The sequence below is a fragment of the Sparus aurata genome, chromosome 24 (genome assembly GCF_900880675.1).
Source record: "Sparus aurata chromosome 24, fSpaAur1.1, whole genome shotgun sequence".
In the NCBI taxonomy this organism is placed as follows: domain Eukaryota; kingdom Metazoa; phylum Chordata; class Actinopteri; order Spariformes; family Sparidae; genus Sparus; species Sparus aurata.
In genome coordinates, this window is record NC_044210.1 from 19,820,985 (window position 1) to 19,847,928 (window position 26,944).

Genomic DNA, 26,944 nt, shown 5'->3' on the forward strand with positions numbered 1-26,944 from the left:
TTAGTTTACTTTTGTGATTTTTTGGATGTTGCCACGGTGACGGCTGCTCCTGGAGCTGCACATGTGATGATGATTATATAAAAAGACTAAATGATGGGGGGCAGCGTGGAGCGGTTAGCGTGAGAAAGATTCTCATTGTGTGGCGACACCGAGTCAGTAACAGTCAGCTCCTGATTAAACAACTCACAGGCTCTTTTTTCTTCATCCGTCTTATTTTGTGCCAGTTTAAAATCCAATAGAAATCTAATTCTGAGTGAGGAGACAGTCAGAATGAAATACTGCCTCCCGTCACCACCAACATGTTTGTCGAGGGTGTTTTAAGTTGTTTAGTTTGTTTCCAGCTGGCAAACCGACATGAAAATGCTTCCTGCACTCATGATGACGGTTCGTGAGGCGCTGGACGACAAGTGTTCGGCCTCAGGAAGGGCCGTTCGTGGGCCTGGCTTCCTGTCCTCAACAGGAAGTGTGGTTCCGGTGATGACAGACCTCTGCAGCCTATCACGAGACGACAAACTCAGCGGGGGCTCGAGGAGACCCCGCGTCTGAAAAGTGTGACGGCTGTGAGGTATCGTGAGTCTGGCTGCAGGTGAAGCTTTTGTGATATAGCAAAAAGAAACCCTGGTTCATGGTGTGAGGTGTAACTCTGGTGTGTGACCAGCAGGGGGCGTTATCGGACTGTACCTGACTCGTGGGGTCTCCGAGGAGGTTACAGATGTGAGGAACGATCTTACTGAGCGTCAGACTCTGAGATCCAAACCTGAAAGAAACAAAACACAACAAGAAGCTCTGAAGAAACACGAGCTGACGACTGATTCCAGAGTTCAGACACACGAGCTGTTCACTCACACATTGAGCGTGGAGATGAGACAGAGGCAGAGTCCTTCTCTGGTCCGGTTGTTCTTGTGCTTGAAGCCGCCCATCATTCGCTCCCACACGAACTGAAAACACAGAGTTCAGAGTTGAAATGATCAGACAGCGATCGATCTCCTCTCGCTGACCCGGCTGACGTGTGTGTGCTGCACCTGTGGGTTTGCAGCCTGGTCCATGATCTTCAGCAGCAGCGCCTGGTCCTGGTCCCGGACTTGATCCTTGGAGTCTCCTAACCGGTCGATGAGGCTCGGCAGAACTGAGGACACACGGACAGAAGTGAGGGAGATTTTTACAGAGTTCACTCTTTATAAATTAAAATAAATACAATTAAAAGCAGAATAAATGTGTTTTATAGTATTAATTATAGAATTTATTATAGAATTTATTCATTTAATCTCCTTTTTAATCTGTTGTTGAACTTATTCCAGGTAAATCTACATGAACATTGTCAGCTTTAATCTCTTAAATGTCAATTTAAAGAATTAAAGAAACACTTTAACTCATAAAATGAAGTTAAATATTAATATTTTTATCTTTAACTATGGTAAAAAAAATAATTCACAAGATATAAAGGTTGAAACAGAAGAATAAATAAATATTTATATAGATTTATTGCAGATTGTGCCATTAAACATTATATCTAATATCATATAATTGAGGAAAAAAAACTAATAAACTCATTAAACACATTTAATATTCATATTTCCATTTTCAACTACTGTATATTTTTACATTTGTGCTGAATTTATCAGTAAATATACATGTTTTATAAAGACTTACTGTAGATTGTGCTTTTAAATGTGTTTAAATATATATTTAAAAGATGTATTTTTTATATTTTATGTAGTTATCTGACATATCTATTAATCTATTTGACATATCTAAATTGAATGCTGTCTGTGTAATTAGTTGTAGAGTAAATAGATGTGCTCACCTGTTCCCACCTGCGTCCTGAACCTCTCCTGCAGCCTGCTGACCAGCGCCGACAGGATGTCCATCCCCAGCAGAACCACCTGAGGAAGACGAGCACACAACAACCCGTCAGAATCCGTTCACACCGCAGACGGATGCACTCGGACCGCCTGCAGCCTCACAGCAGCACAGGAGCAGTGGATTTGAATCTGGGCTGCAAAGGATTATGGGTAATGCCATCAGAGCATGGTTTTCCATTAAAACGAGGGTGAAGTGATGTAAATAAACGCGTTCTGTGCGGTCCAACTTGAGCAGAATCACCGTCTGTGTCGTTCAGGGAGGTCGGAGCAGTGAGCTCAGACGTCACCCTGACTGAAGAGGCCGACCACGCTCTACTAACACCCTCCATCACTTCCTGGTTTAACTTTCCTTGTCTTGGGGTGGTTTGGGAAACTCAATGAACGTCTAGTGAGAGTCTCCCTGCTGACACCAGAATCAACACATACGCACCACCTGAGCTCTGAGCTCAGACCCTGGTGCAATTTTTGGAACTTCTCTTTGATAGAAAGAGAAAATACGACGGAACAAAAACAATAAACCAGATCTTCTCTGCTGCCCTCTGCTGGACACACAGCAGAACCACACCAGCACATCCTGCAGCACGTGTTGCACCATATTCACATGATTTCAACTATAATGAACATCTGATCGCAGCCTGGACCGTGTTGTTCACCTGCAGATGACCGATACGGTCATCTGCAGGTGAACAACACGGTCCAGGGTGCGATCAGATGTTTGGACGAGAAGAAACATCTGGAGGTCAACTTACCTCTTAAGATTGTGTTTTAACACCCGATATCTAAACCACAGTCTTGACAAAACATCCCAAAACATTTATTTTACTGACGTTTAAGACAAAGAAGAGCATCAAACCTCCTGAACAAGTGAAGATCTGTCACCTTAGCTTCAATTTGTATGTTTTTATCGATGATCCAATCTGACATTCGACCTTAAATCACACGTAAATTAGCTTCTACAGGACGTCCATGTTATGTTTGTTGATTCATTGTTTCCCTGTCTTTAACTGTTACCTTCTTTAATGTGGTCGTTAAGATGTAGCTGTTGACTTTTACCACCAGTCTGTATTGATCAGCAGCCTCACTCCTCCTCAATCAATTACCGAGAGTCTTAACGAAGCAGCTTTCCACACGTCTGAAGGTTTCACTACCACCAGCCTCTCACACACACTCATCTCCACACACCTCCCCCCCTCTGCTGGGACAGAAACTGGGCTAATGGTGCTGGTAAATTAAGCTCAGAGTCGCCACCGCCACGCTCGCCTGGGAGCCTCGTCCCCATTACAGAGCCGCATATACCAACCAGACCCGAGGACGCTGCGTTTCCAGGGCAGCAGGAAGCAGCCTCATGATTGGATGTGTCAGAGTGTGTGTGTGTGATCATACAGCTGTGTGTCGTCTGCTCCCTCACACCAAACTCCATTCAAAAATCTGCCAATTTAAGCTCTCTGGACGCTCAGCTTCACAAATTCTTCCCCAAATAAAGAATGAGATTTAACGTTCAGTCGTCGAGGAAACAATCTGTGTGTTTGTGTGTATAACTGTGTATTAATATATACACAGAAGTGTTTTTATTCCCCGATACAGAAAGCTGCTTCAGACCCACAACATCCAGATGTGAGGAGACATGAGAACAGGCGTCACATCATCAGGATTTTAGAGTTATTTGCAGTCAAAATGAAACTTGTGAGGTAAAAATAATCAATCCCACTAATCATGAGATGGAATATCTTTTAAAATATTCCCAGTTTGAGGTTGTTTTTTCCCCTGAGGATCTAAAACATGTTAATCTAACAGCCACTGAGCAGAAACGTATCCAAAAGACGAAGAATGAATGTTTTGTAACTTCTTTCTAACTTTCACTCGTGATGTCCAAGTGACGAAGATTAAACTTCAGTCACAGATGTCTAAAGAGATTAAAATGAACGTTTTTGACCTCCTGCAGTCGGAGCTTTATTACAAACATGTTCTGGTGATCCAGGTGTTCACAGTTTGACTTCTTCTGTCTCTATTTTTCATGACTTCTGTCTCTTTTTCTGTGATTCTGTCTGTTTTATCAGATTATCCTGCGATGCTTCCTTGTGTTTGTCCCGACTGTTGACTGTTAATCTGTATATTGTCCTCCTGAGCTGCTTGACTGTCACCTGGACAGTCTCTGCTCAGTGGGCGTGTCTGAGGGACATCTACCTGTCCAGCTGACCTGGACGTGTCTCACCTTGAAGTTGCTGGAGTTGACCCAGGAGCTGGCCACCGCGTCCACCGTCCTGTCCAGCAGGCTCTGGTCCTGCTCCAGCTCGGGGGACTTGTCCTCGTCCAGGATGAGCTCTATGACCTCCGGGCCCACCTGGAGCCTCCTCCCCAGGTCCTTCTGCATCACCTGCTCAAGCACGTACTCCATGCCCACCACCTCCTCCTCCATGGCTGCAGGAAGCTCAGTCAGACCTCCAGCTGGCCTTCCTGTCAGGCTGACCTGGTTTATCAGACGCGGTGTCTACGAGGCGGCTGACGGCGCTGAGTGAGCCGGGGAGAGCACCGTGATGTCCTGCGGTGGAGGGCTGCAGTGAACGCAGCACTTCATTCTCCTGCAGCGACATTTATGAAGAAAACAGGCGAAGTTTCAAAGCAGCACATTAACACGAGCAGCGAGCGGCCATTTTACCGACGTGTGTGTCATACGAGCTGAATTAAACATGCTAATGCTGCCTTAAGTGGAGCTAACCGGCCGTTAAGTGACTTAACGCTAAACTAAATGTCAAAACAGTTCGTGTAGCCGTTAGCTTCGCAGCTAGCACACTAGCTCGCTACTAGCACAACACAGTTGATTCAGCGCGAGCTCAGCGGGCTAACTTAGTTAGCTCGGCAAGTTCCCCACAGCCACGGTGACAGCTCTGACGTCACTCACCTGTCCACAGCGGGGTTAACTGATGAGTTATCGATCAGTGACCGGTTATAGATCCGCTCACCGGATGGACTGAACGGGTCCCAGAGAAAAAAGTGGCGCTGCTGCCTCCGGCCACGAAGGACCGTTACTTCACATCCCCGCGCGGCGCGAGCTCGTCGCCTCGCGGCAGTTTAACTCCTGTCGGTTGAGCCTGACGCCATCTTACCGTCAGAAACCGTCGGCCGCCCGCTCGCGACTCATTCAGCGGGATAAAAGAGGACAAAATGATTATTAACGGGAGAAAACCACAACGTGTCCCACAGCGGCCGCCGTACAGTCCGCAGAGAGGGGAGCCGCAGAACGACGACACCTGGCGGCCGAGCTGAGAACTGCACCTCCCTGCAGCAGAGAAGGATCGTTTGAGCGGAATGTTCCTTTAATTTACTCAAAAACTGTCAAGTGTAATAACTCAAAATTTCTCATGATTATAGTCAAATTCACATTTAACAAGATTCAATTAAAAAATATAGCAAAAAACATTCAAAAGAAGAAAAAAACAGGTCAAATGTTAGGAGATTATGACTGTGTGCAGTCATTTGAGCTGACTTTTCCTTTAATTTATCAAAAACCGTAAAGTGTAATAACTGCAAATTTCATATGCTTATTACTAAAGTCACCCTAAAAAGGATTCCACAAAAAAAAATCAGAAAACTTCTTGAAAAGAAAAAAAATGACAGTGAAACATAAGGATGTTGTTATTTGAGCTGATTTTCCCTTTAATTTTCACCAAAATGTCAAAAAAAATAAGAAACAAATTTCACACGGTGACAGTCGAGGTCGTCCTGAACAGAATTTCTAACAAAACATGTTAAAATTCAGGATAAATGAAAGACTGTTCTTCAGACGTCACATTGAACGAGACTCATCGTTTCTGTTTTCTAGAGAAAATCTAAATCTTTTAAGACTTTTAAGAGATAATTAAAACACAAATCAAACCACATTTCAGATTGCGCTCATCTCTTTTGACCAAGAAAAATGGAAAAATAGTGAATTTCAATTCCAAGTTTTGGACTTTAATACAAAAATATCAAACAACAACACACTTGTTTTTTTAGTTCCTGTTTCTGAAAAAAGAATTAAAGTGAGTAAAAGAAACATGATGGATTCATAAAATACACATACACATAAAAACAATAACAATAAAAAGATATTACAGTACTAGAAAAGAGGAGAAACAGGCTGCTGTGTGTTTAGTTTGCATGTAAAGAAGAAACTGTGTTAACAACATTAATTCGCAGCTTCAGGAGTTTCTTCTGTCTGTTGTGACGCCGCTTGTTGGTTTGTAAACGACTGCGTTTGTCCTCACAGCCGCCGCCATCTTGTTTCTTCTGTCAGACAGAAGAGGCTTTTTTGTTTTATAGGATTTATTGTGTGTTTAACATCACAGAGTGTCTTTAGTCTGACGAGGAGCGTCAGCGTTCTCTCCTTCATCCAGTTCATGCTCAGTTGTGCTGAAATATATGAAATAATAATAAAGTTTAAAATCTGTGTGTATTTGTGATTTTGCAGCTCTTGTGTGTTGATTGAGGAGGTTGTCTTGTATAATGGTGAGATGAGAGAAGGGGCGGGCCGTCTGTCAGCTGCAGGTGGTCCTCCACAGGCTGAAGGAGTCGGAGTCAAGAGGTCTCAGTATTCTTTGTGGAGCGGGTCATGACCCACCGGGCTCTGGGATGACAACAAAAATCATTCATTTCATGGTGAACGGACGGCTGGAGCAGGCCGAGTTCGGATCCGACTGCTCCGCTGCTGACGTCAAAGGTAAGACGGACCAGCGCTCGTTTAAAGACGTCAGATGTGAGTGATTTAAACTACGTGACTGATGTTTGTTTCATCCTGTGTCACCTGAAGGCGTCACTGCTATGTGATCGGATCATTTCACGCTCATGAATGTTCTGCAGGTTCTGTGGGTGAGGCCGAGCTCCATGTGGCTCTGACAGCTGCTCAGGTTTAAGGACAGTGACGACGACGCCCTCGACCTTTAGAGACGACAGGAAAGAGACGGGTTGATTTAAGGTTCTGAGTCCAAACTGTCAGTGTAGAAACATCTGAACCAGTTCACCACATCACTTCTGTTCTCACCAGCGCCCTCAAACCAAACAGGAAGTTCTTCTCATCCAGTCATCTGCTGGCGTTGTTCTGTCGCGACCTCGAGATCGTATCCAAACCAGCTGAAACGTTCTCAGAGGAATCTGAAGCTTGTAAAGTTTTAATGTTTTGTGATGGTGGCGCGTTGAATTCCCTCGTTGTGCCTTTTTTCTGCGCCGCATTTATTTATTTTTACACCGATCGCTCGACCAAACTGTGAAGGTCCGGACGGCCGCTCTGCAGAAGTATCTGAACCGAAACTGAGAATCTGACGACGATCTTTATCTCAGAGTTATGAGATGAAAAGTCCAAACACAGAGATTTTTACTGTCATGAAGGAGGAGAGAAAACAGGAAACATCCAGATTCAACCAGCCGGAGTTGCAGCTCTGATCTGAACTGTGTCCTGATTGATTTTCTCTAATCAGTGAATCGTCTCTCAGTCCTGACGTGTCCTGAACTCTCCGTCTGACAGATCTGTTCCGGGCGGCGGCGGAGGTCGGGCCTCACCACATCCTGAAGATGTACAACACCAGCGGCGGCGTGCTGAACATCTCCCCCCAGCTGGAGGCCAACAGCCAGGACTCGTACTACCGGCTGGAGGTGGTGGCGTCGGATCTAAAGAGTGAGAGCTGCAGAGTTCACTTTGGAAAGAAACGCTGCGTCACAAACCTCCGATCCTGAAAGATAAATCCTGGTTGTGTGTTTGCCCATGTGCAGGTGCGGGGATGCCGACAGAGCTGGACAACATGGAGAGCAGGTGAGTGATGTACAGGTACTGTCCAGGTGATGTTTGTAAAGCGTCTGAAGGACTCACTGCTGAGTCCCGTCTCCGCCTCCAGGCTGCATCACCTGGAGAGCAAAGTGATGGAAGACGTGGGGAAGACGCCCGACATCCTCTGTGAGCTGAAGAGCCAGGTGGAGTCCTTCAAGAAGAAGCTGGAGGTTCGTGTCTCTGATCCGCAGAGGTTCTGGTTCTGGTCTCACGAGGAAGACGTGGATAGAAGCTGCTGGAGCTGACGTCTGTTTATATATCTGTACTAATAAAGCTCAGTTTCCATCTTGTGTTTGTCTTTTGCTGGTGTAAACCGACTCCGGCAGCTCGTACGGCGCACAGATGAGGACGAACTGACGCCACAGGTCAAGATTGGGTGTAAACGCCCAAATACCTGTCCAGGTACTTTAGAGAAGAGCTAGAGCGCGATACGTGAAACATACACGGTGTAGGTACGTCCTCTAAAACTATACAGCAGCACCGGGTCCACTTCCTCTCTGTGACCGGTAAAACAAGACCTGGTCCAAACTGTCCGGAACAGAGTCGACACGGTCACATGTCAAAGTTTACCTCTCTGTCCTGTCAGAGCGTGGTGCACCTGAGCTGGATGGGTCTGTTCAAGGACGGCAGCGAGCAGCAGCCCGCCAAGATCCCCCCGAAACCCGGAAGTCCTCAGCTGAGCGTGCAGGAGGAGCGCCAGCAGGTCCGCAGGAAGTTCTTCTACATCAGGTGACCTCGCCGCCAAGTGGTTTCATCATACTACACTTTTCTTTTCCGTTTAAGTCGTGGGGGGGAAACCTTTTATAAAAACGAGTTTGAGAAAAAGAACTCAAAGGTGACAACGTGTAACGCACATTATTGTCCTCTGTGTGTTGCCGTAGCTCACTGCAGGTGACAGAAGAAGTGCGAGAACACCTGAAAACTCCAATTTTTAACAACTGGTGAGTGCGACCAGTTTGGACCATCATCTGTGATGGAAGGAGGTTCTGTTCGGTTCCTTTTAAATGAAGTATGTTATCTTATGCAGATGACTCACCGCTGTACTTTAACTAACACAAGGACGACTTAACTTTAACGTTAACTCTCCTTATTACTTTCCATTCTTTCTGAGTTAATCCTCACCAACTACCAAATAAAAACAATAAGATTCTAGTGAGTCTGAATGAAGAATCGTTCATCTGATTCTGAAGTTACCGAGTCTTGTCTTCTGCGCGTGTGTGTTGTCACCAGGCAGTGGGAGGAGGCGGAGATGCTGGTGCTGCTCCAGGTGATGTTCACCGACCTGGACTTCCTGTCAGCGTTCCACATCGAGCTGGAAGTCCTGCAGAACTTCCTGTTTGAGGTGTACTGCCACTACAACAGCATCCCCTTCCACAACTTCCGGCACTGCTTCTGCGTCACTCAGATGGTACGAACAGCAGGAGGGAGGCAGTAACGTACCCGGGTGGATTTACGCAGACATGGTTGTTACCAACGTCTGTGAATAGCTGATGTATTGATCGTGGTTTAAATATAATATCAATTCTGCAATATAATTAGTTTTGTATCATGTTTAAATTATCCTCAAGTCAAATATCAACAACAAAATGTCCGATCCTGCAACACTTGGGTGCAGATTAACTTAGTTCAGATGTATTCTGGTGTTTTCTGTCTTCCTCTGCAGATGTACGGGCTGATCTGGCTCACAGACCTCAGGAGTAAACTATCAAGAATCGACGTATTGATCATGTTGACCTCGGCGCTCTGCCACGACCTCGACCACCCCGGATACAACAACGTCTACCAGGTCGCCTCGCCGCCATCATCCCGTCTGTTCAGCTCATAATCCGGGTTTGTTGTTTATTCCTAAACTGTGTGTTCTTTTTAAATTTCACACAGATCAACGCTCGGACCGACTTAGCTCTTCGCTACAACGACATTTCCCCGCTGGAGAACCACCACTGTGCGGTGGCGTTCGGCATCCTGTCCAAGGTGAAAGAATAAAAACATGATGAATTTAAGGATTCAAAAGGGATTTAAAGGGAAGAGATTAAAACATGTGACTGTTAGAAGAATATTTAAAAAACACAGAGGAGGAACAAAAGATCGTAATAAAGTTGATGGAAAAGTGTTCAAATGCTAAAATAATTCTCAAAAACAATAATTTGCAATGAACCAAATGACTTAATGTAACGATAAACTGAATGAAATCCAAACAAATCATTTTCTGAATTTCAAAAAACATTAAAAATCATTTTGATGAAACCTGAAAGATAAAAGTTGTTTCAAATGAAAACTGATGTAATTTAAATTACATTAACCAACATTAAACATGTTCAGTTCAACCCATCAGGAGTTCTGAATTAATCTAAGTATCGGAGATAAATGAAGTAAAACGTCTGAGAAACAAGATGGTGTCGTCTGCAAACAGTCGGATCCTGAAGTTTCTACCAGCTGCTTTTGATTAGAAACATAATTTAAGATCATTAAATATATAAAATACATCAATGTTAGAGAGAAAATGTTCAGTTATTGACTATTATTCTCTTGTTTACACCTAAAACAAATTATTTTTGAAGCAAAACAATAAAATGGTCATCAAACATTTTACGCTGCAGATATTCAACAGTTAAATAAAAACACCGTCAGACTCTTTTGTTTTAAACGTTGTAACGTGACGTTCTCTTCTCAGCCCGAGTGCAACATCCTGAAGAACCTGACATCCGAGCAGTACAAGCAGATCCGAGGAGGGATGATCAAGTGAGACTTCATCAGATCCTCGTTCTCTTCCTCCATGATGAAGACGTTTCTTTTTCTTTTTACCGTTCCATGAATGTTTCCGTCTGCAGGTGCATTCTGGCCACCGACATGGCGAGACACAACGAGATCCTCAACAAGTTCAAAGTCATGCAGCCGGTGTTCGACTTCACCAACAAGGACCACAAGGAAGTGGTGAAGAAGAACACGCCAAATACATTTTAGACTTTCAGTTTTTGTCTTCACGTAAAACAACATCAGGAAGTTAGAAGTCTAAAATGAAACAACACAATAGAATAAAACTCTGGCTTGTTACGACCTTTAACTCTGATGATCAACCTGACAGCTGTAATAAAAGCATGTATGATAAAAACATCATGTGACAGAGAAGAAATCTTCTTACCGACGACCCTTTCTGTTCCCAGCTGATGAAGATCATGGTGAAGGTGAGCGACATCTCCAACGAGGCGAGGCCGATGGAGGTGGCCGAGCCGTGGCTGGACTGTCTGCTGCAGGAGTTCTTCAACCAGGTGATCAGCACGCAGGACGCATCAGGAAACGGCTGCGTGGTCCGAATATGAACATGTGAGTACGACTCTTCATACGAGCGTCAGCCTTTCGTTCTTGTTCTGTTGGCAGAGCGACACAGAGAAACTCAAAGGCCTCCCGGTGGCTCCCTTCATGGACCGGGACAAAGTGTCCAAACCGTCCTCTCAGACCAACTTCATCCGGTTCGTCCTCCTGCCGCTCTTCAGCGAGCTCACCAAGCTCTTCCCCTGCCTGGAGGTAAAGTTCTCACACTTAGAAGCAAATCTGATGCTGAGCAGAGAGTTTTAAAGGCCTAAAGTTCTGCTGTCACGTTGTTGTGCAGCAACATATTCTGGAGCCGGTGCGCCGGGCCCTGGAGTACTACTCGGACATGGAGAGAGCCGCCAAGGAGGAAGAGGAGACGAGGAAGACATGAGGAGGACGAAGAGCATCTGACAGCGATCAGTCTGCGTCCTGACACTGAAATATAGGAAGTTTGAAATGTGTGTAGGACTGAAACACTTCACAGGCTTCAGTCCAAACTTTTAACGTTTGTAACTAGTTTGTTTTAGTTCTGGTGCCACATTATCCAACATCTCACTGTGTTCAGAACCAGAACTCGTCCCTGCAGTATTGTCAGAATATCGATATCCAGATATTTCAACAAACAAATTGTGGTATTTGCATTTTTAACAAAGTGTTTCTGAGCAGAACAAAACAACAATATATTGATCCTGTGCAGCAATAAAGCCGACAGACATTGTGATTCATCTTGTGAAGTCAGAACTTTGTGTTTCCAGTGAACGATGTGAACTCTGTGCTCATTAAAACAGAAACGTGTGTTTTCTTCATCTGCAGGTGAACTGACAGCTTTATTCTTCATTCACGTCATTTACAAAGTCAAAAAACAAAAGTGCAAATATCTGTTTTCTGTACCAGTAATGCATCTGATAAATATTTAGAGCTGAAAATAAAAAAGAACCAGGGCTCAAACATTAGTGTGTTTCAGACAAAATTAAATTAAATAAAAAATGCTCACAATAAATCTTCGATATTTACAAGACAGTTATTTTTTAATACATTCTCTTGGCGTTTAAAAACAGAAGGTTGATCACGACGTGGAGCGTTTCTTCAACGACAAAACTTAAATCCCTCCAAGTTTCCAGTTTTAATGAACTGTTAGCAGCTCTGACGATCGAGGTTAGTTTACACTACAACAAAAAACCACGACACAAGAAAATAAAAACACGATGAATGTGCAGTCGAGGACGCAAAAACTATTTTTTTGTGCAATCTTGATATTTTTAAGTGCTGGAAATAATAAATAATATTCCAGACCTGCGTGTAGAAACACTAACGACACATTTTCGACGCCTTCTTAATCGTTTTCCTTCATTTATGTTCGTTCTGCAGCTGCTGGACTCGTCACACTGAATATTTAGCTTTAAATATCGAGTCCAGGTCACGTAACAGGAGCTTAGAACCAGCTGGAGAAACAGGAAACAAACACGCCGACTTCACTCTTGTTTAAAACTTTTCTCTTCTCCGTTAACTTTCTGTCCGTCTCAACAGAGTGCGATTTTTTGTTGCCTCATCAAACGTGGTGAAACCGTTCTTTTCTTAACGAGGCTTTTATTGTTATTGTGTCCATTCGTTTGTTTTCACTACTGAACGGACCAGAACAGAACCGCAACCTCATCCAGGAATTCTCTCTCACTGTCTTTAACATCGTGAGAGTTTCTGGACACTTTCGTTAACTTCTCGGGGGATTCTGCGTGGATGTTGATGAACAAAATGTCCAAGAAAAACCGTCTAGCAGACTTAAATATGTTTAATTAGATATTAGATTGGACTGTTGGGACTTGGCGGAGGTATGCGCTCTACTGATGTTAGATAGAGAAGAAGAAGAAAAGCCTGGTTGAATGTTTAAACGTGATGTGTCACAGTCGTCCTGATGGACTGTAGTTCGGCCTCAGGTTCGTTATTTGGCTTTTATATCAAACAGATTCTCACCGTGAAACACGTCCACTGACTGTTTTCACCGAGAGATTTACAGTTTGTTGTCCACCAGCTCCTGATGACACATTCCTGACAGGGTCGCAGATTTAGAACCACGTTTGCTGCTTGTTCTCGTTTCTCTGGACTGAAAACTGATTGGAGACATTAATTTAAGTCTTTTTGAGTCTTTCTCACGGATTGAAACTGTAAATGCATCAACATAACTTTGATGAAAGGTAACGAGAGATCGAATGTAACCGACGGAGGAACACTGAACTTTACAACGATCTCGCAAAGTTTCGCACACATTTTAAGGCTCTTTGAACCTTTTTGACACGATTAAATGAACACAAGATACCAGAAATCAAACGCGGCTCTGACAAGAACGTCCTCAGCTCCGGTAAAAACAACATGTAGTGTTTCAGACAGTTTGTGCCTTCAGCTCAAAGTAACATGGAGACGCACTGATGCGTGAAAACGAACATCAACAGGCAGAATTCATATAAATATGGCAGCAACACATGACAAAACAAAAAACAACTGTTAGCTTAAACACAAAGTGCTGCAGTTCCAAACTCTTTAAATAAAATCAGTGTTACAGTTTAATTCAGGATTCAAGTGGTCCCATTCTCTACAGCATCCAGAACCAACACAAACCAGCAGCACACAGAACCAAAGAGTCCGATAAACTCCAGAGCAGAGTTTAGTTTGTTTCTTCAGACTGTCTGCTGTTGGACATTATTAATAAAAGGTGTGTTTGAAACTGTTTATTCATAGTTTTGGAGCCAGTTCAACTAAATGTCTTAACTTTTATGAATCTTGTTGTAAATCATTGTTGGACTGAGGGGAACAAACACCGAGCAGAAGATGATCGTGGTGATTTCTATCATCCTGCTCACGACTGACGTGACGAAGCTGCTAAGCTCGATAACGTTCGATCCAATATTTGATTTCCTGACTCATTTTGAATTTAAGGGTCACAAAAATAAGACGTGTCGTTACTGTGAGGCAACAAATAGTTTCTAGACAAAATGTGAAGTTTCTTCAGGATGTTTTAGTGTCTTTGTTTCACCACAAGGAATCTAAGAACGGCTTCACACGACAGTCACAGCTTCTTCATTCTGTGAGTTTTTCTTTTGAAATAAAAAAGAATATCACTTAATCTGTAACGTGTCTCATAACAACCATCAAACATCTCAGTTATACAGTTAAGATTCAAAATATGATTGTTTTATTCTTCTGATTTTGAATGTTTTCAGTGCTACTACTGGAAACTGAAGTCTGGATTCTGTTTTAATCTGAGTTTTGTGAACTTTTACATTAAAGTTTGTAGGTTTAAACTCTGCCGGTGTCTCGTTCACTCGGATCTGTTTTCAAGCTTCATTTTTGGAGCTCATGAGGTTTTTTTGGAGCTGCGTTAAAGTTTAAACAACGTTTAAATACGGTGACGAGTCCACTGACAGAAATATGATGGTTTGGTAAAGTCGAGTCAAATATAAAGATTTCTTGTTTCTCTTCGTTTTATTAAACATCTAACTCGATGTTGGGAAGAACATCTTTAACTCTCATCATCAGTTGAGTTGAACAGTATTTTCAAACACACCTTTCTTGTCTGACTTCCTGTGAGGATTAATAACAACAGGTCATCGTGTGAGACGCGAGTCGTCCCTCACCAGGTCGTAGTGAACTCCTCCTGACATCATCATCGTCACTGTGACGTCACAACAGATAATCAGCATCAAATTAACAACTTTAAAGACTTTCCAGGTCCGTGACTCCACCGACACACGTCACCACATCTTTACACTCCGCGCTTCCTTCAGCGAGACTTTTTAAATGTTTTATTTGAGCGAGCAGCACTAATGAAGGACTGCTGCTGTGGACTCTACAGAACCAGAGTTTGGCACTCTGAACATTAAACTCTACGTGATTTCAGATGATGATGGTGAAGAAAAAGACGCCTGATCGGCTCTTTAGTTTCCAGCTGATGTCAGCCGAAGCGTTGGCTGTGCTGCTGCGGTCACTACAGGGTGGGACGGGCCTGTCAGGAGGATGGAGGACTCGGTCGGTACCTATTTACACCGTCTGGAGGTAAAACTCTTCTCTCTAATTGAACATGATGGACTCTGGATCCTGGTTCATCATCTGAGCCATGTGACGCAGGACGTCCTTCTTGGTGATGATGCCCAGGAGACGCCTGAACACAAACACAGAGGGAGGTAAACTTTAACTTCTTCAATCGGACTCAACAGTTCTGTCAGTACAGAACATCCTGCGATGTAAATCTGTCTCCAGAAGTGCTCGTGTGAAAGTAATGAGTGCAGAAAAGACAATTTCTCTTTTGATTTTCTTTGGTCGACTTAAAATCTATTAAATTCAGGACACAAAGAGATATTTAGGAGTAAAATGCAGCACTGTTAAGATCCGTAAACCCCAAATATTCACATTCTGGAAGTCTTTATTATCAGATCTGAACTGTTACGAGAACAACTGTGGAAAAACAGAATTGTCACTTTGTTTATTTGTGTTTTGATCAGAATAACGTGATCGTTTCATTTTATATGTTGTCTGAGATGAAACACTAAATGTATTTCTCTCATCCTCGAAGAATAACGGTTCAAATTTTAAAGTTTAATTATTTAAAAATATTCCAGATGTATAAATCAACACTGACAATAATCACTGACCTGTTATGACGTTGTGACATCTCTGATAAATATATAATTTGATCGACAGTCTCTTTTTTCCAGAATAATAATATTGTCTGGCCACCAGATGGCGATGACAACCAACAAATCATTCAAGTCATTCAATAATCAAACCGAGCAACAATAACAACATTCTGCAGCAGCGGCCCGGTTCTTACCCGCTCCTGGTGACCAGACACTGGCGGAGGCCGAGCTTGCGGAAGATGTCCACCACCGTCTCCATGGGCGTGTGGTCGGTGACGGTGAAGGGGCTGAGGTTCAGGATGCGGCGCAGCTTCAGCGGCTGCGGGTTGCTGGCCGGCAGCTGCGGCGCATCCTCGGTGAAGTAGACCACCGAGCTGCTGACCACGCCGTCCTGCTTCTGACGGGCGTTTTCTGCAGACAGACAGCGGAGAGACGTTAAACATCAGCAGACTTTTAGCAAACGCAGCCCAGGACTGGTTAACAGACTCACTGATGGCGAGCGTGAGGTCCCGGCGCTGAACGAAGCCGATCAGCCTCTCCGACTCTCTGGACACGACCACCGGGAAGCCGTTATAGTCGGTGTCTTTGATGAGCGTCTCCACGTCCTCCACCGTGGTGGAGTCCTGGGTGAGGACGGCCAGAGTCGGGTCGTTCCGGCGGGGCCGCATCACGTCGGTGGCCAGAGTGCGGTGGGTGAACTCGTCCCTGACGTCCAAGTACGGGTAGCCGTTGAGCTGGATGTGCGACTCGTAGATGCCCTCCTTCCCGAAGGCGTCCGCCACCCACTTGCTGGTGACGGCGGCGGCCATTAGAGGGACGATGTACTCCAGACCGCCGGTGAGCTCGAACATGATGACCACCAGGGAGACGGTCATCCTCGTCACGCCGCCTGAGGGGAGCCAATCACAGCTGGTTTATTACAGGAGAGAGTCACAGCTGAAACAATCAATCGATCAATCTAAATTTCTGTTCTTCTTTTTACTCGTGTCTGCCAACGACGATCAGCTGTCATCAGACCGACACACGTTCTGATCAGTCGTCTTCATGTGACCTCGATGCAGCACCGCGTCGACTCACCCAGACAGGCGGCGGCTCCCACCATGGCGTACAGTCCGGGCGTCACACAGTCGGCGCCGGGTCGGCACCAGTTCTTGAAGATGATCCAGTCGTGGTGGTGGTACGCCATCTGCTCCACGGCGATCCCGACGATCCGTCCAGCGATGGCGCCGACCGCCATGCTGGGGATGAAGAGACCTGATGGGATCTGCAGGAGACAATCACACAGAGTTCAGGTCGCTCAGTTACTCTGACAAAAGAACAAGGTCATAAAGTTGATATTAATCAAACATTTCCATCAATCTATCATCAATTTACAAGACTGATGATAATTTGCAATTAGAGATTTTATAACACTAGATAATTCAGCATGAACTCAATTTCTACTTTCAACATTTTCGAAAAGAATCCATAAAATAAAATAAAATAAAATGGCTGCACTTCTATTTTCTTTGACTTTCTTTACAAACTTCCTCTCCGTCGTACTGACCTTCATGCCGAAGGTGAAGATGGTGATGACGATCTTGAAGACGAGGGCGAGGGCGAGCTGCCACAGGGCGTTGTAGACTCCGGGCCCGGCCGGTCGGTCCGGGATGTCGTCCACCGGCCGACTCATGTTGGGGTTGTTGATATAATCGCAGAGCTGCGACGACTCCAGAGCGCCGCAGTCGTTGAAGAGCTCGGAGATGAGCTCGCTGGTGCTGCGGCGGGTGTACGGGTTGGGATACGCCAGCACGGCGGTGATGCCCGTCACAGCGATGACCTCCAAGACCGGGTACTTCCCCAGCTGGGTGGTCTTCCTCCGCCGGCACCAGGCGATGTTGGCCCGGATGAACAGAGTCCCCCAGAGCCCGCCGAACACGCCGAGCAGGATGAACGGGACGAGCTCGGCCATGTACCACGGCGTGTGGTACTCCACGTAGAACAGCACCAGGCGGCTGTTGCCAAACGGGTTGATGGAGCGCAGCGTGAAAGCGGCGACCAGCGCAGCGAAGAAGGAACGCCACAAAGTCTTCAGGGGGAAATAATAACTGACCTGCAGGAGAGACAAAGGAGAAACATCAGGAGCAGCTGCAGGAGAAACGATGCAGAAAAACAATCAAAGCAGCTCCACAGAGAAAAGAAAGAGGACGAGGCGATCACAGCGTCCTTCACACAAAACTCTCCAATGTGTCTACTTTTTAATCAATAGCACCAAAACTGTCCTTAAAGCTCGTCCTTTATTGTGTGTTATAGAGTTTAGAGGAGAATGTTTTCTCTCCTTACAGAACTGGAGCCTCCCGCTGTGACATCACTGCATATAATGTCCCGTCACTGGACTACAGAGCTGCATGTGTTACTTGAACAGAAGAAGAACGCTGCACAGACGACAGTCGGACCAAAGAAGCTCTCTTTAACAAACCTCTTCCAGGCTGAACAGAACTCCTCCGATTGGCGCTCCAAAGGCCACCGACACTCCGGCTGCTGCTGCCGCTGATAACACCTGAGAGTCAGAGACAGAATCAGTGAAACGCACAGTGTAATATTTTCAGTCTCGCTCTCCTGGATGTTAGAGCGACAGGAGACCAAGTGAAACACAACGTTATCTTTTGGAAGCTTGTGAATGTCTCTGGTTTGAACTAAGAACTAAGGTCTCGTCAGCAGCGTACCTCTCTCCGCTTGCCCTCGTTCTTGCTGTACTTGGAGAAGAGGCTGCAGAAGAGGTTTCCGCAGCAGCAGGCCACGTGGACCAGAGGGCCCTCCTTCCCCAGACTGAGACCCGATGACACCGCCAGGACCAGAGTCACCGTCTTGATCAGCAGGGTCCATTTCCCCAGGTATCCCCGGATGATGAAGCCGCTGAGGATGGTTTTAATCTGCACACAACAAACCACGGTGTTTAAAAAAGACAAGCTACGGAAGCTAAACAGCCCAAAAGCTCATCTGTCCGGTGCTGGTGTCACCTCTGGGATTCCTGAGCCGCAGGCGTACGGAGCGAACACTCGGACCAGCGACACCGCCAGGAAGGAAAACAGCAGAGCCCACAGGACGTACAGGAAGTAGTTCAACACGTACGCTCCGCCTCCCTGAAGGAAGGAAGTCACATACGGAAAAGTGGAAACTGTAAACTGACGGTGACGAGTCAACGAGAGACATCAGGACGTCATCTTTGATCGCTTTTCAACATTTTACAAAAACAACTGATCATTTAACAAAGAAGACACTCGACAATGAAAACAGTGGTTGTAACTGCTCTGACCTCGGCGTGGCCGGTCATCAGCTCCGCCCACTTCTGCCACTGCGGACACTTGTCTCGGTCGTCGAAGGTCGTCTCGTTGGACGTCCAGCAGCACTGCTCGTGGCTGTACCAGAAGGCCGACAGACACACGCCTTCCTTCAGGTCCGTCATCCAGTCCACGGCCAGGTCGATCACTCCGGCCAGCGTACCTGCAGACGACAGGACGCGTCAGGCGGCCATGACAGAGTTCTGACCCAGAACAAGACTGTTTCACACCGGTTTCAAACTACAGAGACATACAAATCTACTTTACAGCACAGGTTGACTGTTTCGGAGGATCAGACATCACAGCGAGAATCTGTGGAATATAACTGAAGAGCTCGACAAGCAGAGAGTCTATAAGCACCAATGTGTCCTGCTCTGTTCTGTCCAAACCCTGACCGGATCAGGACCGGTTTGTGGGAAGATTAACAGGAGAACACAAAACTTTACATTTCATAAGGTGTCCTGTAGGTTTGGACACAGATGAGAATGATAAACAACTTTGTAGGTTTGGAGACGACCAGATGTGAGAGAAAAATAATCTGCAGTATCAATTAAGACGCCAATTTTCCTCATGATTTATCGGCTCAACGTGACTAAGTGAATAAGAAGCTTCCTGTAGCAGCAGCATGTGAATGATACAGAACATAAACATGTGTTTCACACGACTCTTTTCGGTGCGTCGTCCCTCCTGACTGACCTGAGAGCAGTCCGATGAGCAGCATCACCACCCATCCCGACCAGGCGTCCAGCAGGCTCTTGATCAGCTCCCAGATGGACTCTTTGCTCTTACTGGTGATCTGGTGGACACGTTCACATTGATTAGCTGATCGAAGGCTAAAATCAGGGACAAAACTCTTTTAAAACACGATGAGACAGTTTCACGTCGCTGACAATATGAAGAGGCAGAAGCTGTTTGAGAAACAACAGATCTTCTGAATGAAGTGTCTGAAGGAACACCAACAGAACTTCTCACTTTCAACATTCAGATGTTGTCCTGGAGACACAGCGAGTACGAGCCAACATGCTGCTTCACCGGTTACTCTATTATTCTTGTGTTTTATCTGACTGTGTCTGCAAATGAAAAGATTTAACTGTTAACTCAAAAGGCAGCTGGTGCATCACATCGTCCCTCCACCATTTTATATTTATGATTCCATACCTCAAAATGACAAAGAGACACAAAGTTAAAGGTGCACGCTGCAGTTTTGTGGTAAATGTTCATCAGAAATGTCCTTTACAAACTAAATAATCAAACCCTCTTTTTTTCATAATAAACAAACTGACCTTAAAGGACCCTGCCACCTTTCTCGCTTCAAACAGTGTTCTGGTACGTTATTTTCCTTTCTTATTATCGTAAATATTTGAATTTCTTCTCCAAACCCTTCAATACGTTGCATGGAAACAGCAGGTAAATAAGAAGCCGTGGTCTCACCTTGCGGTGGCGGTCTGTGTCTCTGGATTTCTCCCTCAGCCAGTCGATGGTGTGGAAGTCTTCATACGTGCCCACGTCAGGAAACGGCTCATCCAGGAAATCCATCAAGTTTCCAGCTCCGTTCATCTCCTCTGTGGGCGTGGAGCCGCTGACGCCTGGCAGACAGGAGAAGATCAGAGAGAAGGTTCACTCTGATGTATAGATGCTGAACACAACGAGACGTCGAACGTAACTGGAATATTTAGCTGTTTTTAGGAATTATAGCCGAATCATCTCAGGACAAGTTTAGATGAACACACATGAATACTGACAGGATGAAGTAGAGCTGCAGATAAATCACTTATTACTGATTCACCTGACAAACAATCTGGCTGTGAAACAGTTACATTCATAATTTCTTGACAATAGAAACTGTTCAGTATAAATCATCCTGCCTGCCCTTTTTTAAATCTAATATCAGACAAAATAATGCCAATATGATGTTATAAAACCAATATCAAGCACAGGACATCTTTAAAAATTCACATAAAAGGCTTACATGTTTGACATTATACCGTCATTCATCACAGCTGTTTTCTTATTGATCGAACACTTTGACATCAGCTCATCTGATTAAATCATTAATCAACTAATCGCAGTTTTAATCAGCTTCACATGAGAATGTTGCCAACTGTCCATCATGTCTGCCTGTATGCACTCACAACCACCTGTCTTTAAAAACACGTCTGTCATTACATCATTTCTTCATTAACATTAACGAGTTAACAAACATTTAACATTAAACGTGTTTATTTATGAGCGTTAGCTGCTAAAGCTAACTGTGCCCGCATCATTAGCTGGTCTCTTCTAGCTAAGTTAGCTCGATAAAGTCGTGTTTTACCTTCACCAGCCTCCATTTCTCAGTCCGTCCACACGGCCGCAGCTACAAAACGTTTCCTCTGATTTAATAACTTATTTAATGTCGACCTGGTGACGCATTTTAGCTTTAATATACAAGAAAACAGGCGTTAAATGTCCAGAAACAAACAGCAGACAGCGTCAGAGACTGACTCCCACAATGCACCTGTTCCAACTGACAGCCTCGCGATACGACGTCCACGAGCGTCCGTCAAAGATCGTCTACGGAACAGATGAGTGCGAAATAAGTGTGCATCAAAAAACGTCTTAAAAGGATGAATGCTAACAAAAAAACATTCACGCATGTGCTTCAAAGATCGTCTATATTAGAATATTTAATATGTACAAATTCATACATCTGCATCAAAGATTATCTATTGAAAAGATGAATGCAAAATAATGAGTGTGCATCAAAGATTGTTTATGGTTAAAAATCATTTCATACATGTGCATTAAATATGAAAAAAAAACAATAAATGTGCGTCAAATTTTGCTGAAAGAAAGTAAGTAAATTAACTGTTAAAAAAAACTAAAACATGTTCACAGGCAGAGAAAATGATCATGTAAACGGATAATTAAAATTTTTCCGAAAATATTTTTTACCTAAATGATTTGTACCGGAGTATACCCGTAATTCATCATCACTCATTCTTCTTCACATTTAACATTCATCCCAAAATAAAGTACAGAAACCCGTAATGCAAAAATACAGTTATCACAAAATGAAATAAAAGATAAATTAGGCCTACTAATAAATTTAATTTATTTTGACACAAAAAATAATTTAATGATCACAAAAAAACAACCTGATGTCTAAAACCTGAGAGTTTTCACATAAATAACCATGAACCAAAAGTCTGGCAACAAGTCATGATCTCCAGATAATTATTGTAAAAATGCCGTCTGCTTCACAGATGAGAACATCATGACTCTTGCTCTTTGTTAAAGATTTTTTCAGAGATCACCGTGTTGATTAAAAACTATCCACCACCAAAACATTAACACATAATCATACCAAAGTAATATCTACCATCATTAGACATCAATGATTCCCTGATCAGCACATCACCACCACACTGACGGCTGATTCACCAGATTTCAAACTGCTTGTGTTTCTTAAAAGGAGTTCTGTCCTTAATGTTGTTCCTGAAGAGTCTAGGAAAAGACCAGAGCAGAGAAACATCACTCATTCAGCCACAGTAACATGTGGAACAGTATTAACTTCACTAACCTGAGAGGATGAAGCACAAACGTCTGAATAAATGATGGAACATTGATTCATGTATGCTCACCGCACAGTGTCCATGGAGGGGTTGATGGAGACCAGTTCAAGTAACATGTCAGCTGAAGCATCAGTGATCTTATTGTGACTCAGACTGAAACACAAACACAGGAAGTGACACGGAGGATATTTATGACTGTAAATCATATCAGTTGCTGCTGGTGGAGGCAGTACAGGTTCTGTCCAACACACAACAGCCCGGGACACACACACATACAGAACATAACTACAACTATATATATTGTTGTGTGTGGACAGACTGATACTCACTCCAGGACTTGGACTTTGTGCAGATGTGTGAGGAGTGAGAGCAGCAGCTGGTCAGTGAGCTCACAGTGACTCAGGTCCAGTTCTGTCAGCCCTTCAGAGACGTCCAGCAGCTGAGCCAAAGCTCCACAGGACCTCTGATCCAGTGTGGTGTGACTGAGGTCCAGTTCTCCACCCAGGGCTCCACACAGGGACACCGCCCGTCTCACTGTGTCTCTGTCTCTGTTCACAGGAACCAGGGACAGCAGCTGGAGGACGACAGTCTTACTGGCTCTGAAGAGGAGAATCACAACAAACAGCGACTGTTGAGGCTGATTTATGGTTGTCAGCAGATTCTACACAGAGAATACAGAGTAACCTACACATGTGGGTTTCAACATAGTGAGTATTTATACATGTGTGCTGGTGTGTCTGTGTTGCTGGTGGTGATACAGGGACCACCAGCTGCACTTTCCCCAGTAAACACAGCGACTCCTTCAGTTTGCAGCTGTGTCTCTGGGCTTGGCAGAGTGGACAGGCCGGGTGTCAGCAGGGAGGGCTGCTCCTCCAGACACAACTTAGACTTGTTTTAACAAGGTGACGTTAGTAATCTGCTGCTCCTGGAGGGGCAGCCGGCACTTTGGTCATCCGGCCTGTCGGCTCTCTCCTGCTCAGAGACACTTGGACAATAAAGAACGGCTCCGAATGAAGCGTATTATCCAAGAAGAGCAGCAGAGGTTGGTGTGTTTACTGGGGAAACTACAGGTCACAATGCCCTGTATTAGTACCACCACTAAGCACCAGAGGAGAAGAAATGTGATGCTACCAAGTGAAGAAATCACGGTCGTTGCAACAATGTGCAGGTACAACTCTGGGGAGGTGAGAGTCAGAGTATGATGTAGGTCATTCTGTTGCCTTCCCACCTGAGGAGGACTCTGTCCAGGACAGGAAACAGCAGGTCCAGTCCGCTGACCTCCACCTCACAGTCCTGCAGGTGGAGCTGAGTGTGCTGGCTGCTGTGTCTCAGGATGGTGGAGACGGCCCTGCAGTCCTCATCAGTCAGACTGAGAGTTTCACTCTGACCCTCCTGCAGCAGCTCCACACAGGAGGAGCAGGACAGATCCAGCCTGTGCTGCAGAGTCCTGAGCAGGCTGACTGCTGCCCCCTGCTGGGCGTCAGAGGCAGCACAGCAGTGGATCAACTGCAGCAGCAGATTTCTGTCCACACTAAATAGAGACAAAAATAAAACATTAAACACATTCTAATCACATCCTTCCATCGATCAGTTACTGATATGATGTGCAGATTAATACATTATCCAAATAAAAGACGCCACAAATAATATTAATTAAGAATAATCATGTTTCCTACAACTTGGGTTACTTAGGTTAGCCAAACTAATTTTGAGGAGAAAATTAAGTCAAACAATAAAATTATCACCCAAACTGTGAGAGGTGCATTATGTCCTGTGTGTTGAAGAAGACAGACACACTGAAGAACAAACACTGATGTCTCACCTGAGCTGAGAAACTCTGTCCAGTGTAAAGAGGAAGGACTCCATCTCCTCTGTTGGTATGGAGGTCCAGAGGAGCTTCAGTTTAACTCTGTCAGAGTGTTGGAGGGTGAAGAGCAGAGCAGCACAGTCCACTGAGTTCATCTCTCTGCAGGTCAGGTTGATCACATGATCCAGTGACCTCAGTAAACTGGGTATAAAGGGACTGGCACGAGTGTGATAGATCTCTGTGATGACAGTCAACACAAAGCTGGGACAGGGCCTGAAAATATAAAGTGTATTCACCAGAACACTTTGATTAGGCAAAGAATTAAATAACTGATGGTTAAATAAGATAAACTGATGTCTGTATCTGGTAAAAAGGTAAAAAACAAACTAAGAACCTTTTAAATACAATCTTCTCCAGAAAGGGAAGCAGACGTCTGATGTTCTCCTGTGAGAAGCGGTTCTTCCTCAGGTTCACAGTGATGTCGCCGTCAAATTTATTAAAGAAGGAGCAGGTCAGGTCCTGGTCCTGGACGTCCTGGAGGAGGAAGAGGAGCTCCTGGGAAATCTTCTCACTCAGTCTGCAGATAGAAATGTATGAGTGTATATTAGAAACGTAAATGATTCGTACATTTTGTATTTTCATACATTAGATTGTTTATGAGGCTCATGAAAGACTTTTACTTGATTGTCAGAGGACCATCATGAAGCAGCAGTGGAACCAGACTCAGAGCAGAACCACAGAACTCAGTCAGGTCCAACCGGCTGACTGTCCAGTATCTCAGCAGGGACGCCAAACTACTGACCACCTTCAACAGAACTCTTTCTGATGGTAGACCTCTCTGAGGGGCAAGAGAAAGCTCTTCAACAGCCAACAGACAGGCCACTCTCTTTCTTCTGACCCACTGAGACAGAAACAAGGCCGTACCATTGGAAAGCCTGAAGGTCAAAGAGAGGGAGAGAAGAAGCAGCTGTGACATGATGATGTTCACCACTAACTGGACATTCAAACTGGACAAGACAGTGTTACAGGAACAACATTAAATATAGACATGCAAACCTCAGACTGTGTAGTTGAGCTGTGTGTCTAAAGAGGAGGGAGGCTCCTCTGACAGAGATCCTTCTGGGTGTGAGGACCAGATCCACATCAGAACCACAGAGTCTGAGAACTCTTCCCACAGACCTGCAGGTTTTCCAGCCCAACTCTCCTGTTAACTGCAGGCTGAAGCCCAGGAGCTGCAGCAGAGAGGCCAACTGCTCGGCCTCCTCTCTGGATCTCACACAGATTAATGTGAACACACGCTGGAAGAACTCTGGATCACCACTAAACACAATATCATGGAAGAGGAGTGAAAACACAAACATGCTGCATTACAAACCAGCTGATGGACCATGTTGTTCAGAATGACATTTAGAAAACAGACAGGATGAAATAATCTGTGTGATAATATCACATTATATTAAAATACTCCTGAAGAAATACTGAGGAGAGAAACAGAATTCATCTTCATCTAAAAGTTGTTAATATGCAAATTACAGTCAAAACACTAACAATTATGAGCTGGAAGTTTTTAAATATAGACATTATCTGTCAGTCTTACCTGAGCTGTGAGATATAAGGCAGACACTGTAGGAAACTCCTCACTTCACTCTCTTCATGTGAGCAGCCTGTCAGCTTCACTTGTTTCTTCTGTGATGTGAGTTTCAGCACTTCCAGGAGGATGGAGCTCTTTCTCTCTGAGAGGTTTATGGACCAGACTGCAGGAGCTGACTGGAAAACTGACTGTAATGATGGAAGGACTCTCAGGCCAGTTTCACTGTCAAAGTCCTTCAGGTGGGAGTACAGATCCAGCAGGAAACCACACTGATATTTGTGATCACTGTCACGCAAGTTTCTGTCATTTAAAGGGAATGTTTCATATGTGCACACTGATGATAACAGCTCCAGCATCTTCTCTCCTGTCTGCTGTTCTCTCTCTGCTGCTGCACACAACAGATTCCCAAAGAACTGGACTTCACTTTTAGACCGGCGAGAGACACTGGAACAAGAATGTAACATTTAGTTATGACATGATGTCAACAACAGAAACACAGTCTTTCATTACTGATGTGGAGTTTATCTGCTAAAAGTCTCCAGATACCTGCTGATGAGAATAATACAGGAAGCTTTATTCAAAACACAGATGATTCTGAGCCAGATGTTTATTTCCCGTCTCATCTGTAGTGAACTACATCGTATCTTTAAATGTACATAATTAGTAGGGATGTCCCGATCAGGTTCTTTTTACCCCGATCCCGATCCAAATCCTTTAATATTTAGTATCTGCTGATACCGACTCCCGATCCGATACTCAGCTTCTTCCTGCTGCTTTAAGAAAAAAAGTACCTGCATCCAAGCTGTTCCTTAATAGGTTTTTTTATTTTGTTGAAACAATGTATATACCTTTATATGGCTCTTCCTTATTCTGCATATGCTATTACAACACTGTCCTCCACCTTGCTGGTGTTAGCAGGTGAGTGTGTGACGCTGCACTGTGACAGCAGACCCTCGTTACAGCAGCTGAAGTGTGAGAGACGCAGCTCACGCTTGGTGCCTCCATATCATCCACTGCTTCTTACACATTCCTCGTGTTGTCACATAAAAGGACGTGGACGCGTTGCTTGTCGGTTTCACACA

The 26,944-nt window shown here is 44.6% G+C and overlaps 3 protein-coding genes and 1 non-coding gene across 20 annotated transcripts in view; 2 read left to right on the forward strand and 2 right to left on the reverse strand.

The window, feature by feature from the left end:
* Positions 1 to 5,102, reverse strand: part of LOC115577176 (CLIP-associating protein 1-B-like) — a 38,391-nt gene extending 33,289 nt beyond the window's left edge. For 12 of the 17 annotated variants that reach the window (XM_030410071.1, XM_030410078.1, XM_030410076.1 and 9 more), the window contains exons 1-6: positions 4,762 to 5,102; positions 4,075 to 4,441; positions 1,805 to 1,883; positions 1,023 to 1,126; positions 847 to 938; positions 682 to 757 (exon numbers count right to left, since the gene is read on the reverse strand). In XM_030410071.1, the coding sequence (XP_030265931.1) occupies positions 682 to 757; positions 847 to 938; positions 1,023 to 1,126; positions 1,805 to 1,883; positions 4,075 to 4,278 (555 nt within the window). In that variant the 5' untranslated portion in view covers positions 4,279 to 4,441; positions 4,762 to 5,102. The remainder of the gene's footprint in view (positions 1 to 681; positions 758 to 846; positions 939 to 1,022; positions 1,127 to 1,804; positions 1,884 to 4,074; positions 4,442 to 4,761) is intronic. The other 5 variants (XM_030410087.1, XM_030410088.1, XM_030410081.1 and 2 more) reach the window with 1 other exon arrangement.
* LOC115577417 (U4atac minor spliceosomal RNA) lies at positions 2,206 to 2,335 on the forward strand. The gene has a single exon (XR_003983125.1). It is a non-coding gene; the product is annotated as a U4atac minor spliceosomal RNA (small nuclear RNA).
* A 156-nt stretch (positions 5,103 to 5,258) lies between the features above and the next one.
* On the forward strand, positions 5,259 to 11,693 carry LOC115577179 (high affinity cGMP-specific 3',5'-cyclic phosphodiesterase 9A-like). Its single transcript, XM_030410090.1, has 14 exons — positions 5,259 to 6,558; positions 7,360 to 7,509; positions 7,605 to 7,644; positions 7,727 to 7,829; positions 8,246 to 8,388; positions 8,541 to 8,600; positions 8,890 to 9,067; positions 9,323 to 9,445; positions 9,538 to 9,630; positions 10,331 to 10,398; positions 10,488 to 10,590; positions 10,821 to 10,925; positions 11,035 to 11,181; positions 11,267 to 11,693. Exons 1-14 carry the CDS (start codon positions 6,471 to 6,473, stop codon positions 11,357 to 11,359), a joined length of 1,494 nt encoding a protein of 497 aa, XP_030265950.1. The 5' UTR covers positions 5,259 to 6,470; the 3' UTR covers positions 11,360 to 11,693.
* A 72-nt stretch (positions 11,694 to 11,765) lies between these two features.
* On the reverse strand, positions 11,766 to 21,436 carry LOC115577178 (H(+)/Cl(-) exchange transporter 4). The gene is made up of 12 exons (XM_030410089.1): positions 21,225 to 21,436; positions 20,345 to 20,499; positions 19,610 to 19,709; positions 18,889 to 19,076; positions 18,593 to 18,715; positions 18,299 to 18,505; positions 18,052 to 18,132; positions 17,140 to 17,685; positions 16,671 to 16,857; positions 16,084 to 16,482; positions 15,788 to 16,004; positions 11,766 to 15,118 (listed from the first exon to the last, which is right to left on the reverse strand). The coding sequence occupies exons 1-12, from the start codon at positions 21,238 to 21,240 to the stop codon at positions 15,028 to 15,030; spliced, it is 2,310 nt and encodes a 769-aa protein (XP_030265949.1). The 5' UTR covers positions 21,241 to 21,436; the 3' UTR covers positions 11,766 to 15,027.
* Positions 21,437 to 26,944: the final 5,508 nt, after the last annotated feature.

Bases quoted from the DNA above. Each gene is read 5' to 3' on its own strand.
- LOC115577178 (XM_030410089.1), bottom strand. The intron at 19,077-19,609 runs GTCAGTCAGGAG...TGTCGTCTGCAG, and splicing joins GCTCATCGGACTGCTCTCAG to GTACGCTGGCCGGAGTGATC. The intron at 17,686-18,051 runs GTTTGTTAAAGA...TCTCTCCTGCAG, and splicing joins TTCTGTTCAGCCTGGAAGAG to GTCAGTTATTATTTCCCCCT.
- LOC115577179 (XM_030410090.1), top strand. From the start codon at position 6,471: ATGACAACAAAAATCATTCATTTCATGGTGAACGGACGGCTGGAGCAG. The intron at 9,068-9,322 runs GTACGAACAGCA...CTTCCTCTGCAG, and splicing joins GCTTCTGCGTCACTCAGATG to ATGTACGGGCTGATCTGGCT. The intron at 9,631-10,330 runs GTGAAAGAATAA...TTCTCTTCTCAG, and splicing joins CGTTCGGCATCCTGTCCAAG to CCCGAGTGCAACATCCTGAA.